This window comes from Calypte anna, chromosome 6, assembly GCF_003957555.1.
Source record: "Calypte anna isolate BGI_N300 chromosome 6, bCalAnn1_v1.p, whole genome shotgun sequence".
Classification (NCBI taxonomy): domain Eukaryota; kingdom Metazoa; phylum Chordata; class Aves; order Apodiformes; family Trochilidae; genus Calypte; species Calypte anna.
In genome coordinates this window covers 30246702-30259726 of record NC_044252.1, presented here as the reverse complement: position 1 = coordinate 30259726, position 13025 = coordinate 30246702, and the positions used below count along the sequence as shown (strand labels likewise).

The window sequence follows — 13025 nt, the reverse complement described above, 5'->3', positions numbered from 1 at the left end:
TATACAGGCTTTTCCAATGCCAACAACCAGGAATACTAAAAATGGTTTCACCAGTGAATATGCAGACAGAAAGTAACTTAAATTCTATGATTTCTCAAAGGAATAGAATGAACAGCAAGGGGTCTCATGCCAAATTTCTGATCTTGATAGACAGACTGCATTACAACTACTTAAGAAAAGCCTTTGGAAAGTATAACTAATCAATATCATCCTACACATCCTGATATTCAGTCCTTCAGAGTATTTTTGAAGTACTGTACTCACTTAAAAGGAGTATAAACATGTTTAACTTTAAACAGAAGTAATGCTTAATACAGAACCTCAACTCCTGGCTCAACCATGCTTTGTAGGCAGCCATGAAATGAAAGAATGCAGTTAAACTACAGCACTGCCACAGGACACTCGGACACCGAAGTCTCCTCCAGTTCACACTTAAGTGTGACACAAAACATTCTTCCACTGCAAGGTCTCCTATCTCTTCAAAACAAACCCAAGCAGAATGTTTGGCTAATTTTGCTACACATACAAGAGTTTTCTACTGGATATAAAGCCTGTAATGTAACATACATTCTCAGAGCAGTTAGCCCTCTTCACTCTTTACCTTTAAGGCTGCTGTGCCAGCGTACTGCCGGCTTATGGCATCTCCGTTGTTGGCCCAAATTATCTGGTAAATTCTGTTGCATTTCACTGGCAAAGGCTGTTCTGGTGGCATCACACCCAGTTTTTTGAGCTGGAATAAGACATATATATTAATGTTCAAGATAAAAATAATCCCCACTATGAGAGCTTGATAAAGAAAACAGGAATGTTTGCCAAGCACTGAATTGTTGTTTTCTATCATCTGAGAAAAAGAACCCATTCTGCTAATTTGTTAGGTTGGATTAATTGTTACCAACTAATCACCAGTTCACTGTTAAACTTCGTATCACTGGATGAAGCAGTAATATATTAATTATGGCAGTCAATCTTGGAAAAAAATGAGCTGAAGGAAAAGTTACTCCAGATAACTCAAGATACAATTCAAGATTCAATTTTCTACTGAGAACTATTACAAGATCAGACAGCACAGAACATTAACATGGATAAACAAGTTAATGTTCTCTATTGCAAAGGCAGTTATGACCCCAGAGGTCTGAAAGAAAAGGAATCCTTTTCCATTTACAAGAAAAGGCACACCAGGTTCTTTATCTTTTGCTTCCAGACACTAAAGCAAATGTAGTGGCACAACCTTGGGCCTTACTCCTCCCTCAAAATAAAACCTTAAAATGAAGTATGCTGTGTTTATTATTAATGCTAGTGCATTTTGGTCAGTAGCACTGATGCTGAAAGCAAGATAACTTACTCTTCAGAACAACCAGTACTTAACTTTGCCCAAGATAAGTCTTGGGTGCACACAAACTTAAGCCTTTTAAATTGGCAAAGCAGCACAAACACAACTGCAGTCCAGTCACTAAATGTCAGGGCAGCTGCAGGGATAACTTCAAGTTTGCCTATGATTTAGTCCAATTTACAACCAATTAAAAAAAAGCTCAAGCACTCTTTCCAAGTCAGATGAAAAATGATACAAGCCTGTCTGTTGACTTTGAAAGCCCTATCAAATTCCCAGCTGAGAGAAAACAAGTCCTGTGGTGCCAAGGAAGTGCAAAGGCAAGGTCCATGTAATTCTTATCTTCCACTTTATGCCAGTCACCTCCAATGCTTGGGGCATTTCTCAGTTCTGAATTGATTCCCAAGTACATCAGCTATAATATGGGAGGCACACAAGCAGCAGATCACAAGCTAATACTGCAGTAATGATTATTGAAGTGCTCTTAACAACAGCCTATGTTCAATGGATAGATTGCCTTTGAACTCACAGGGTTAACATATAGAAAACCTCTTCTAAAATAATGACTGTGGCACTGCTAGTCCTGTCCCTTGTTCTTAACACTCTGTGCAAGGAGCTCATTAAGGCAGATGACAAACAGGAACTGCCTGATTCAATGGTTAGAGCCATTCACTCTTCAGCCTAATGAAGAACCCACTTCATGCTCTGTGGTGCACTTTAAGCACAGTCAGGTTTGTTCATTTTGGCCTGGGCTGTAACTGAGGCTTCACAGTTTCAATTACAGTACCACTAAGTCTTCATAAGGGAAGACAATTATTACTGAGCTTCTGTATCAAAAAGCAAATGGGGAGCAGGGCAAAGAGGTGGAAGACTAAAGGAAGGACTCTCAGTCTTCTTGGGAACATCTTCTCCATACAGGAAGAACTATTACAGATCATGGTATTCAGCCACTTAGGATATTTATATCATTAATTACTTATTCCCCTACACACAGAAAAGACAATTATTCTCCCTTCCTGCTGCACTACAGTATTTTACTTCAAAACAGCTAAAACTGCATCCAACTTCTAGTTCGATTTTAGTCCTTTAACATCTCATTTGAGGGAGGGATTTACTGTGAGGGGGTTATTCTGTTTAAGCTTTGTATTACTGCACAACATAAAGTTTCTAAATCAAAACAAGAGACTCCTCTCCATGTGGACAGTCATTCCCTCTCTGCAGGACGAGTCTAGGCAGCACTGTCTTAGAATTATTTCAAGTTCTTTTCACTGCTTTCAGCTTCATGGTGTCTCCAAGTAGCTTGCAAAATCCTTTTCACTACAGGTTAGCTCAGCATTTGCCAAACAGTGTCAACAATTAAGTTCTGATGTACTCAGTACTTGGAAAAGGACACTGGTTATACTTGCCTGCTGTTCCATGACCACTCTTGCAATAGCAGCCTGCACAACATTTGTGCGATCCAGGCAGTCCATGCAGTTAACTCGAAAAATTCCTTCCTGCTTACAAATCACACCAGCTTGATCAACCCTTCCAACAAAAAAAATAAAGCAAAAGCATACTGAGACACTTGTAATCCAGTGTAATTTATCAGCTTCTACAAAAAGTAGACAATTTTACTCATGAAATCCTAGTTTCCCTCATCACGCCAGCCATACCCCAACTCTCAAGATTAGGCACTTAATGTCAAAAACTTAGAACCCAACAATAAGTGCAGGAACCCTTCATTCAGCAGATATTGAGCAATATACAGTCAATTATGAATGACTGCAGCCATACTCATTCCCAAAATATGTAACTTTTTATCAGTTAACACCAAAGGTCAAGCTTATTGACTGTTCTCAATAATGTGGTTGGTGTTCAAGTTTGTGGCTCAAGTACAAAGTGGTTCGAATTAAAGATAAGAAACCCTAAAAGCCTTAAATGCAATAAGCTTCAGGCAGAAAACAGAATCTGAGAACTTTTGCTGTTATGTGTGTAGAACACCAATACTTCAGAACACAAAAACTCTGATGCACAAGTTGGGCACAAAGAGAAGAATGTAAAACATACCAGTAAAAAAAAAAACCAAGGCCTGAGAATAAGTAGTGCTTGGGTTTTTTTCTACAAATATTTAATTTGTAAAGCATTTAAGTCTAAAAACATTTAAAGCACCTACCAGCACCACTTCATGTCAAGAATAATATCATGGATGGCATCAGTCAGAGTTTGAACATTTTCAAACTTCATTCCTCGGCTAAAACACAGAATTTCACAGCAGTTAGTTTGAACTACAGTGGTTTTTCCTTAGTTATTTATTTTGTTCTCTGTAACAAAGATAGTGTTTTGACTAAGCAAGAGAGACAGACGTTCTCTCCCACACTTAACTTCAAATAGCAGCCAATATTCAGAATTATAGTCAAGTACAGTTAATATTTAAATCCAAGGCCAGAGATCTCTCCACACCCCACATGTCAATTTCAGTATTTTCTCTGTTCACTCATCCCCACAGTGCAAAAATGAGGAGTCCCACTTAGTACAGCAGGTCTTAAGAGAATATAAAACCCAAACAAAAGCTCATTTAAGCAGGAAAGCATCAAATCAATTCAAGATGTCAACAGCGCTACCAAAAATAAGTCTCTTTAAGGTCATTACTATTTTCATGGGTTTTTTTCATCTTTTCCTCCCCCTCTCAGACAATACCCACTAATGACATACTTATGCAGTCAGCAATGCTTTTCCCAGGCCAGATGCAATCCCTAGATTAATTTAGGAGATGAAGATTAAAACTGAGTTTTCAGACTCTGTACTTGTACACAAATGGAGCCTGCTTGAGTCAAGCAGGAGAAACAGGTCTGGGTGTCAGGTCAGTTGCTTGGCCACGTGAACACTGGACCACAACCATGCCAACATCAGAATGGAGTCAGAAAAGCAACAATTATTTATACTAGATTTAAATTAAGTCCAGTGTATTTTATAATGGAACAGCAGCATCAAGGTTCTGGAAAAAACTGTCATATGATCATAGCAACAAGAGAAGAAGAATGGCTTGTGGCAAAGAACTAGGAGCAGTAGTTTGAAAAGGTCACCTGTAGCTTTACCTTCCCATCATGTTTAAGGAAACACTGCAGCTTAAAGTGCATAGTGACTTCTAAACTTTGCCTAATAAATAACTCTATATTTAACAAGTCAGGGACAAAAGAACAGCAAACAGCAGTGCTTAGTTATCCAAACTTTAACTTTCAGAGTGCCTTAAGTTTACAAAAGGCATTCTGTTTAAAAGGAGTGTTTCAAGCACAAATAGAAATAGCCACAGCTGTTCTCCTGCCTTTAAGTCTCCTTTCATGCTAGTAAAAAAAGATGCAAAGTGACATTTTTAAGAGGTTTCTTACCAGTGCTCATGGAAGTCAAATGAAACATAAGTCAGATTTGCGTTGTTGTACAGAAGAACCTGCTTAAGGTAAGCATCTCCAATAATCTTCTCTCTGCCTGTCTGATCCACCAAATTAATAATAACCTGTTCAAAAGTTAAATTTAACAGTTGTCAAGTGCTACAGTCTTGCTTAGATATATACCTTGGAAAAACAAACAGCTCAAGAGTTAAGTATCTGTAGGTAATCTTGCTGAAGTCACAATCTTTGATATATTGTACCCCAGATCAAGCCCCAGCAGTTACCTGCCCACCTGAATTTAAATATAAAGAAGATATGAACTCACATGAGAGGTGAAAAGCACTAAAAGTTACACATTGCTGTAAGTTACTGCTGGTTTGGCTGGGGGTTTTTTTTGAGGTTACTTATAAGGATACTTGAAAAACACATCTATCTATCAACAAGCTTCAAGAAAACCCACAACCCATACCACCACCACCAAAACCAAACTAAAAACATCAACCTTCACCCTCTGCATTTTCATAAGATGACTTTTATCAGGTTGTACTCACCTGCTTCTTGTAATTTTTCAGCTGTTCCTCAAAGTGTGCACGAAAACAGGAGACTGTTTCATTTTCACCTACAAGACAGAAACAGCCCATTCAGCTGTATTAAAAGTATTAAATAAAAAAGCTTAAGTATTAAAACATTGTATCTATAAAAAACAAGATACCTTTGCTTGAAGTACTTAGACAACGCAACACATTGTACATAACTAAAGAACTTTCATCAACTTTCTCAACATCTTTGTTCTACTACTTTAGTGTACAGGAAACACCATTCTCAAATTTTTGCTTTATTTTGAGTTTTGGAGAACAGATTGGACTAAAATTTGACTTCTATTAAGCATGACTCCTCTCCAGCTACTTACTCTTGTCCAGTCGGGGCCGTGGGTTATATCTATATCCAACCTGGCTCCAGAAAACAGGCACAGAGCCTCTTGTTTGTATAAATGAGAGAGTGTGATTATGAACATGAATCAGTTGCTCTGTCTCGACATAATTTGCCACATTTCCATTTTTATCAACACCTCTTCGCTTATACCGCATCCCTAGGAGGAATAACAATGATCAATTGATATTTCCTCATTAGGCATTAGCTTTCATTAATGATATTTGTGCCATTAATTAGTTAATGTCATTTGTGACGAGAATAACATGAGAGTTCTAGACAAAGTCCATGATCAATAGTAAAACTCACTCCTATCCTAGTGTAATCCCCCAAAGTTATATTGATTATATGGTGAAGTTTATTTACTGATATATATATTTATATATATATATATATATATATACAGAATATATATATATATAGCAGAAAGTAAGTTGACAAAGCAAGGCTGTGTACTGGCACTATGAAGTCACAGATACATCTACTGCACCCTAAAGGATAAATTACTTCCTCTTCTGTGAAATTCAGCAGAAAGTTCTATTTTAGTGCTCAGTATTTTCCACGAACCTAAAGGCCACTTTAGACTGACAAATGCCTACTGAAACACAGCAGGATGATGTTCACAAGGTTCTAATCAAGGTGTTCTTTAAGAAGATGAAACCACATCTCAGAACTGTGACCTCCAAAGGTGCATTTAGTGCTCAAGAGAAGATAAGCTCACTTAGTAAGCACCCTAGGAAAAGCTGAGTAGTGCTGTACACACCACAGCCTTTTCTTTTCTTCCTATAAGCAGGAAAGGCAGTAGTACATACTGTAACAAAAGCTGATCATCTGATAAACATCACAGCACTTTTTCAAAGTTTTATCATCTGCATCCCTCCTCCAGGGGTTCAGGAACAACCCCAAGACCTTGAACTCTTTGCCTACCAGCTCTGTGCCGGCTCCGTCGGGAAATCAGTGCCACCAGAAATGTTGGATGAACATCATCCACACAAGTTGATTCCTGAGGTGGGGTTTCAGGACTGCTCTTATCATCATCAGAAGATTCACTATAGTTCACTACAAGTTCTTCAATTTGCACAAATCCTTGTATGATGGGTATAATCCAGAAGTCCACTTCAGCATTCTGAAGGTTACAAAAAAAACAAACTTACACTCCTGTTGGTTCTACATTACCTACAATTATTTCTGCCACCTCTCATGTTCATAAACAGTTGCTCCACATGGTTTTCGTGTTCTAAGATATCTTTGCCATATCCTTGTCTTATTTTTGTAAGAGGTACCAGCATTTTTCTGTCATGAGTCATAAGGCTTTTAAATCGGGAGGAAGAAGGAAAAAAAAAAAAGATTTTTCTGTGGAGATGAAACAAGCTAAATCAAGGCAAGGCAAAAAAGCCCTCCTCTTCTCCCAGATGTCTAGGGACAGAAGAAAACCCTACAACACTTAAAAGCTTCCTTTCCAGTTTCTCAAAAAAGATTTTTCAATACAATGTTACATTTGACATTTAAGCACACTAAAAGCTTTACCTAGTAACTTCTCATGTCAAAGGCAAGGATAATAACTTCAGATACAACAGGAAATACAGGTAATTTATCAACTAATTTCTGCTTTAAGGTAGTTTTACAACCTCTATTTATAGAAATGTAATTCATCCACATAAAGTGTAATGTTCTTAGGCTGTTTTCAGCAAAACATTAGCACCAGGTTTGTATCTCCCAACTTACTACCCAAGCCAACCAGTTCAAGGCTCTGCACATTTGTGCTTTGTCACACTAAAACCTTAAGATTCTCAAACAAAATTGAGATCCAAATTCACTAATTCAAGGTAACCTATTTATAATGTATAACCTGAGAAATGCAACCAGTTAAACTCCTGTCTTATACATAACCTTTCCCAGAGCATCTGTTTATCCTACTGACCCCACAACCACTAGAGTATGCAAAATTATTAATGAGAGATGCAGGAAATCTGCATGTCATCATATAATGTCTGATGTCATCATCAAAATAACCTAAAATTTGGCCTAAGTAGGCATATAATAGTTACAAAGTCCTTTATCTACAAGGTTAATTTAAAATGAAGTGTAATCACATCTGGGAGAAAAGAAGTGGCTGTTCTGTGCTTCTTTATTTTCTCATTAGCCAGGAAAATGCTTTATCTGCTCTGAACAGCTGTTCAGAGTAACTTGTTCTACACTGTTATTACACTGATCAGCTACTCTGTTCAAGGAGAAAAATTCTATCTACTTAGGAATGCAGAAAACTCATCTCAAGAAAGCTTTGAAATTCAGGGTTTTTTTCCTGTTTCCTCTTATCAAGTTGAGCTCTGGCCAGGGATAGTCTATTTCAGATGTGAAAACATCAAGTTCACCTTCAGAAATCAGCACAAACATAACACAAAGTTATTCTGCTTTGCTTTATTGTAATCAAATTTTAAATCCAGCTGGTGTTTGTTCATTAGCAATGATCACAGGCTGACCAGAAGGCTAGCTGGGGCAAGAAGTTATTGCCAGCTGCTCAGAAGGCACAGCCCTGATCCTGAGCTGTCTGAAAAGCAGGTTTTTAAATAAACTTCTAGAAGGCCTTAAGTAAACATTGTGACAAACCACAGAATGGTTCTCATAATACATGTTATTGTTAGAAATAAGACTCACGTCAATGCTGATGAGGTCTTCAATCATGTGCTTATTCCAAAAGAATCTGTCATCAACCTGTTTAAAACAAAAGGGCAGTTTTTGCAGTATTTTAATTAAGGATTGGCAGTACCTTTGGTAAAGTCAGCAGTCTTATAAACTACAAGTGTACATACAAGTTTAGTGATTCTAACAGCTCAGAGTTCAAGATGTGCTCTTTAGTTTCACTTCCTTGCACTGAAGCCAGGGCAAGCTCTTCAGTTGCAGCAGATGGTATCAGCAGAGAATGTGACCAGTCAAGTTTGGACCACATTCATTATTGAAAAGTACATCTCCCAAAAGGAAAAAAAAAACGAAGACCACAAAACCAAACAACCCAAACCCAAAAGAACTTACTTTTCGCCACAGTGGTGAGTTAGTTTTCTCACATGCACTTTGCCTCTGCACAGAATTTGTCAGGTCATAGGTCAGGCTGTAGTAAAAGGAGTCTGAATCCATGAACATTTTGAACAACTCCTCCAATAATCGCTTCTCCAGCTTCTCCTTCTCTTTGCTTTCTTTAATCTGAAAGAGAAGTTACAGCTTTCTCATGCCTCTCTCTTTGACTGAAAGACTCCAGCCATATTTGCTAAATGCCATTCCTATCCTTGTAGGAAAAACCTTTTCCTATTGACAAGCAGGATCTTAAAATCCCTAGCAGAGAAAAACACATGGGTCAGCATCTTCAGAGACACCATGCTATTGCTTTCAGCAGTAAAAGCATTCCAACTTTCAGAGCTTCCATTCAAGCAGCCTGTTTCAGTCTCAAGAGTCTGCAATACAGATTGCATCTACCTGTTCCTTGATAAATATTGTTTGGACTTTCTAAGCCACACCATTACTCCCTTAAAAGCACTTTTGCTAAGGTTGCTTGGTGCTCTCTGAGGAAGCATGCACCAAATTTTGACTCCAGTTCTATATTATAAGAGATGACTATGCAGAGTAATTTGTATGCATTTAGAAACCCACTAAAAACTCATGTTGTTAAGAAGGCTACTCTTAAAAATTTTGCCAAAATTATAGCATTACAAAATGAAAAAAAAAACAGTTAAATAATCAAAATTAAACTTGAAGACAGTAGTTGCACATTCTGCAGTTTTTCACTACTTCTCTATTTGATTGTCAACCACAATCTGAATCATCAGCAGTTATAAACATTTTGGAACATAACAGTAGAAAGCTTTACCTTCTTTTTATTTGGAGCAGATACATTGGATTTAATTTGAGTAAGAGTCTTCAGCAGAAATTTTGTGTCGTCTGGGGACTGTGTAATCTTCTCTGGCTTGTTTATCCCAAAGTGGTGCTTTTTACAAAGCTAAATAACAATAGGGAATTAAAGCCAATAATTAAATACTCTTTTAAAAGTTCAAGGAAGTTTTAGTTAAAATCCAAAAATCAAGACTGCAACATGAGCAAACCTAGAGGAGCCAATAAAATACAGGGGGAACTGTAGGTTTTATTAAAGGAATTTTCTTCTGTGTGAGAATGTCTGTCTCAATTTGACATGACTTGAATATCCAGACACAGCTCAACTTCCCACACAAATTACAGTGTAAATTAGTAATAGCTGCTCATATTGTTATTCCTTTATCCATTCTCTTCTAGAAAAAAAATCTGCAACATTTAAAGTAAGGGTTTCCCTTGCAACCAAGTTATAGAACTGTTCCAAAACAAGATGGAACCCTTAAAAATAAATAGTTTTTATTGATTCAGAGTGCAAAAATACGACAGCTGCATCTCCCAAAAAACTCACACATGAAACCCTGTCTTAGAGATACTTAGGGATAACCTCAGGGGTAAGAGAGCCAAGTACTTGGGAGAGGCACTGCAAACCAAGTTCTTGAATAAGTTTCTAGGCACAGAAGCACCCAGAAAACATGGTGTCTTCTTGCCTACACAACTAAGAACAGGAAGGTATTACAGCTAGATTTCATATTCTTGTATCCCAGAGCCTGGGAGGTTCTAATGCTGAGACTCTGATGAAGCAGTGCTTCAGAAGCTTCTCTTGCTCCTCATGTTTCACCAAAACTCTGGAGATTCCATGTTGGGGATTCCTCTTCAGAGAAGGACTTTCACTATGATGCACAGGCACAAGAGAGACTACCACAAGTCATCCTGTCCCAGCATCACCATCCCTCCTCCTGCCACACACACTCCAAAAAGAAGTCTGAAGTCAGATTTGTTCTCCCAAAAGTCTACTAACCAACAGCGTACATCATCTTAGGGTACTAGGATATACTTACTATCTTACTATCCTAGTAAGATACTTATCTTACTATCTTAGTCTTACTATCCTAGTAAGCAAGAGGTAATCTGGAGCACTTTTTTTTTTTTGAAGCAAAAAACCAAGGTTCCTTCCTAGTCTACAGAGATGTCCCTTGATCCCAGAGGATTCAGTTGTTCTCAAATTACATGTTGCTCAATTACACTATTGACATTTTGCTCTTGTGTAGTATTTTCAACAGTTTTTTATTAAATTCAGGTATGATTTTGTCATTTCCCTCCCTAGCAGAACTTGTGATTTCCGTTTTTAAAAGAAAAAATCTTTTCAAAGAAGGTATTTTCAAAGCACAAAGTGTTCAACATATCTGCATACACAAGGAAAAAAGCAGTACAAGGTGTGTGTTTAATCACTGTATTTCACATTTAAATTTCACTGGAACAGAAAGGGGAAAGTCAAAATTCATTACAGAGTCCTACCTCTAATTCCAGATCCTGAGGTTCTGTTTCAGAAAGTGGGATCACTGCTATCTTAGTTATTTTGCAAACCTCATGGTTTCCTGGAAGTTTGCCAATCAATGCTTTCTGACGAATTAGAAGTAGCCACCATGGTAAATCTGGGAAATAAAAAAAAAAGATTAAAAAAGATTAGTAGATGCTTTGATTTGTCTATCAAGCATTTACTTTGATTAGTCTGCCAGAAACATCTTCCCAGTGTTCAACCTCTTCCAGGAACCACCTGACTAGAAAACTAGTGAACGTTCTGCTATTATACACTCCAAAAAAAAAAAAAAAAAAAGCACTCTAAGAACTAATTCTATCCCTAATATAATGAGATTAACTATTTCATAGGCTTACCCATTAGATGTAAAGTTACCACTGCTTCACCTATTGCCATTAGGCAATCTCTAGGGTGCTGCACATTCCCACCAGTATCAATCACCAGTGGCAGAACCATTTGAAAAGAAAGCAAACAGCAAGCTAAGATTCTCTTTGTACCTTCTGTTGGAGTTAAAACAGCAAACAAGACAGACACAAGTAACATCTGATTGAAAGGTTCATGAGTCAAGAAGTTTTGTGAGCAAAGACAGACTGCATCATAAAGTAATTTATGTATAAAGCTTCAATACATCATTCCTGAGGTGGTGTAGAAATCAATGAGCCAAAGATTAATGAAGATATTTGTAATGGGTGCATCCCACACACACATTCAGTCTGCAGCACTTGCAGTAATAGTTTCAGCACTTCAAAAAGGCAGGGAAACAGAACAGCAAACATTCCCACTGGCTGCTGAATAATGCCTGGACATCAACTTCCTAGATTTTAATGCCTTGGTCAGATCATGCAAGTAGTAGGCTGGGGTTTTATGAGTCAAAAGTGAAAGCTCTGTTAAGGGAGATGGAAAAGACACAAAAGTCTCAGAGACACACATATCCACTCATTATTTCTCCCAGCTGAGAAGCAACTGAGTTTTATTGAAGAGATCACATACAGACATCAAAAGCCTGCTATGGTAGAGATTAAAATGCTCCCACTCTGGTGACAGGAATTTGTGTCATGCATTATGCCTTTTAATACAACACACAGCCTCTGAAAACTCTATTTAGAGCCTTTACAGCAAATGCAAAGCCTATTTTCCTTTCTTCATATATTTTAAACACTATTTTACCCCCAAGTGCTTAACAAAAAAGCCAGGATAATGCATGTCAAGTCACAAAACACCCAGAATTTTCTCTTTCACAGATTTTCCAATATATTCTCAGCACAGAATTAAAGCTCTATCAAAGTGGTGTGCATGTTTCCATCACATGTAATTAAAAGAAACTTTGAACACTTCAACCCAAAACTGACAGGGTAAGTATAAATAAAACAGAATATCCTTTCCTAACAGAGTATATCTGAAGTTCCAGTGAAATAATCAATATGATTCCACTGGAAAAAAAAATTATGGAAAAACACTTCTAAGCAGGTACACCTTAGTGGAAAATGGAAAAAGAAAAAAAAATTTTTGGCTACTCTTCAGTTCACCTCATATTAAAAAATCCTGGTAGTTTAATACAGTGAATTCTGTATCCTTCATAATTTCTAAAAATACATTCAAAGTCATCTTGCTGCACATTTCAAAACTCTATTTCTATTATAGCCACAGAACACTGAAAGAAAACGGAAATTCCCCAAGAGATCAAAAGAAAACAGTCAGGAAGTAATTATGCAGATAAAGTATGCCCTGAAGTAAAAAGCTTCAACAATAACCATAGAAGAACATAATATAATTGCCAGCACTAACTAAATAACTGAATCCCTAAACAAAGTACACACTGCTGCAGTTAAAAAAAATAAACATAAACTCACAGAATAGCTTTTTTTTAAAAAATAAATCAGTTATTGTCTACTCAATGTTTTTATTTTCTTTGTAACTTCCCAAACAACCTAGCATTAAGTTTTTCCAAATGCTTTTGCAATAACTTTTCTTAAACTCTGCAAGTTTACAAAAAGTGCTGACTTTT

General features: G+C 37.2%; 1 protein-coding gene across 1 annotated transcript in view; it reads right to left on the bottom strand.

The window, feature by feature from the left end:
* INPP5F (inositol polyphosphate-5-phosphatase F) overlaps nucleotides 1-13025 on the bottom strand; it is a 35348-nt gene that overhangs the window by 8872 nt on the left and 13451 nt on the right. The window contains exons 3-13 of the mRNA XM_030453501.1: nucleotides 10999-11135; nucleotides 9485-9613; nucleotides 8656-8823; nucleotides 8281-8337; nucleotides 6553-6751; nucleotides 5606-5785; nucleotides 5247-5314; nucleotides 4696-4820; nucleotides 3483-3560; nucleotides 2734-2854; nucleotides 602-730 (exon numbers count right to left, since the gene is read on the bottom strand). Coding sequence (XP_030309361.1) covers nucleotides 602-730; nucleotides 2734-2854; nucleotides 3483-3560; nucleotides 4696-4820; nucleotides 5247-5314; nucleotides 5606-5785; nucleotides 6553-6751; nucleotides 8281-8337; nucleotides 8656-8823; nucleotides 9485-9613; nucleotides 10999-11135 — 1391 coding nt within the window. The remainder of the gene's footprint in view (nucleotides 1-601; nucleotides 731-2733; nucleotides 2855-3482; nucleotides 3561-4695; nucleotides 4821-5246; nucleotides 5315-5605; nucleotides 5786-6552; nucleotides 6752-8280; nucleotides 8338-8655; nucleotides 8824-9484; nucleotides 9614-10998; nucleotides 11136-13025) is intronic.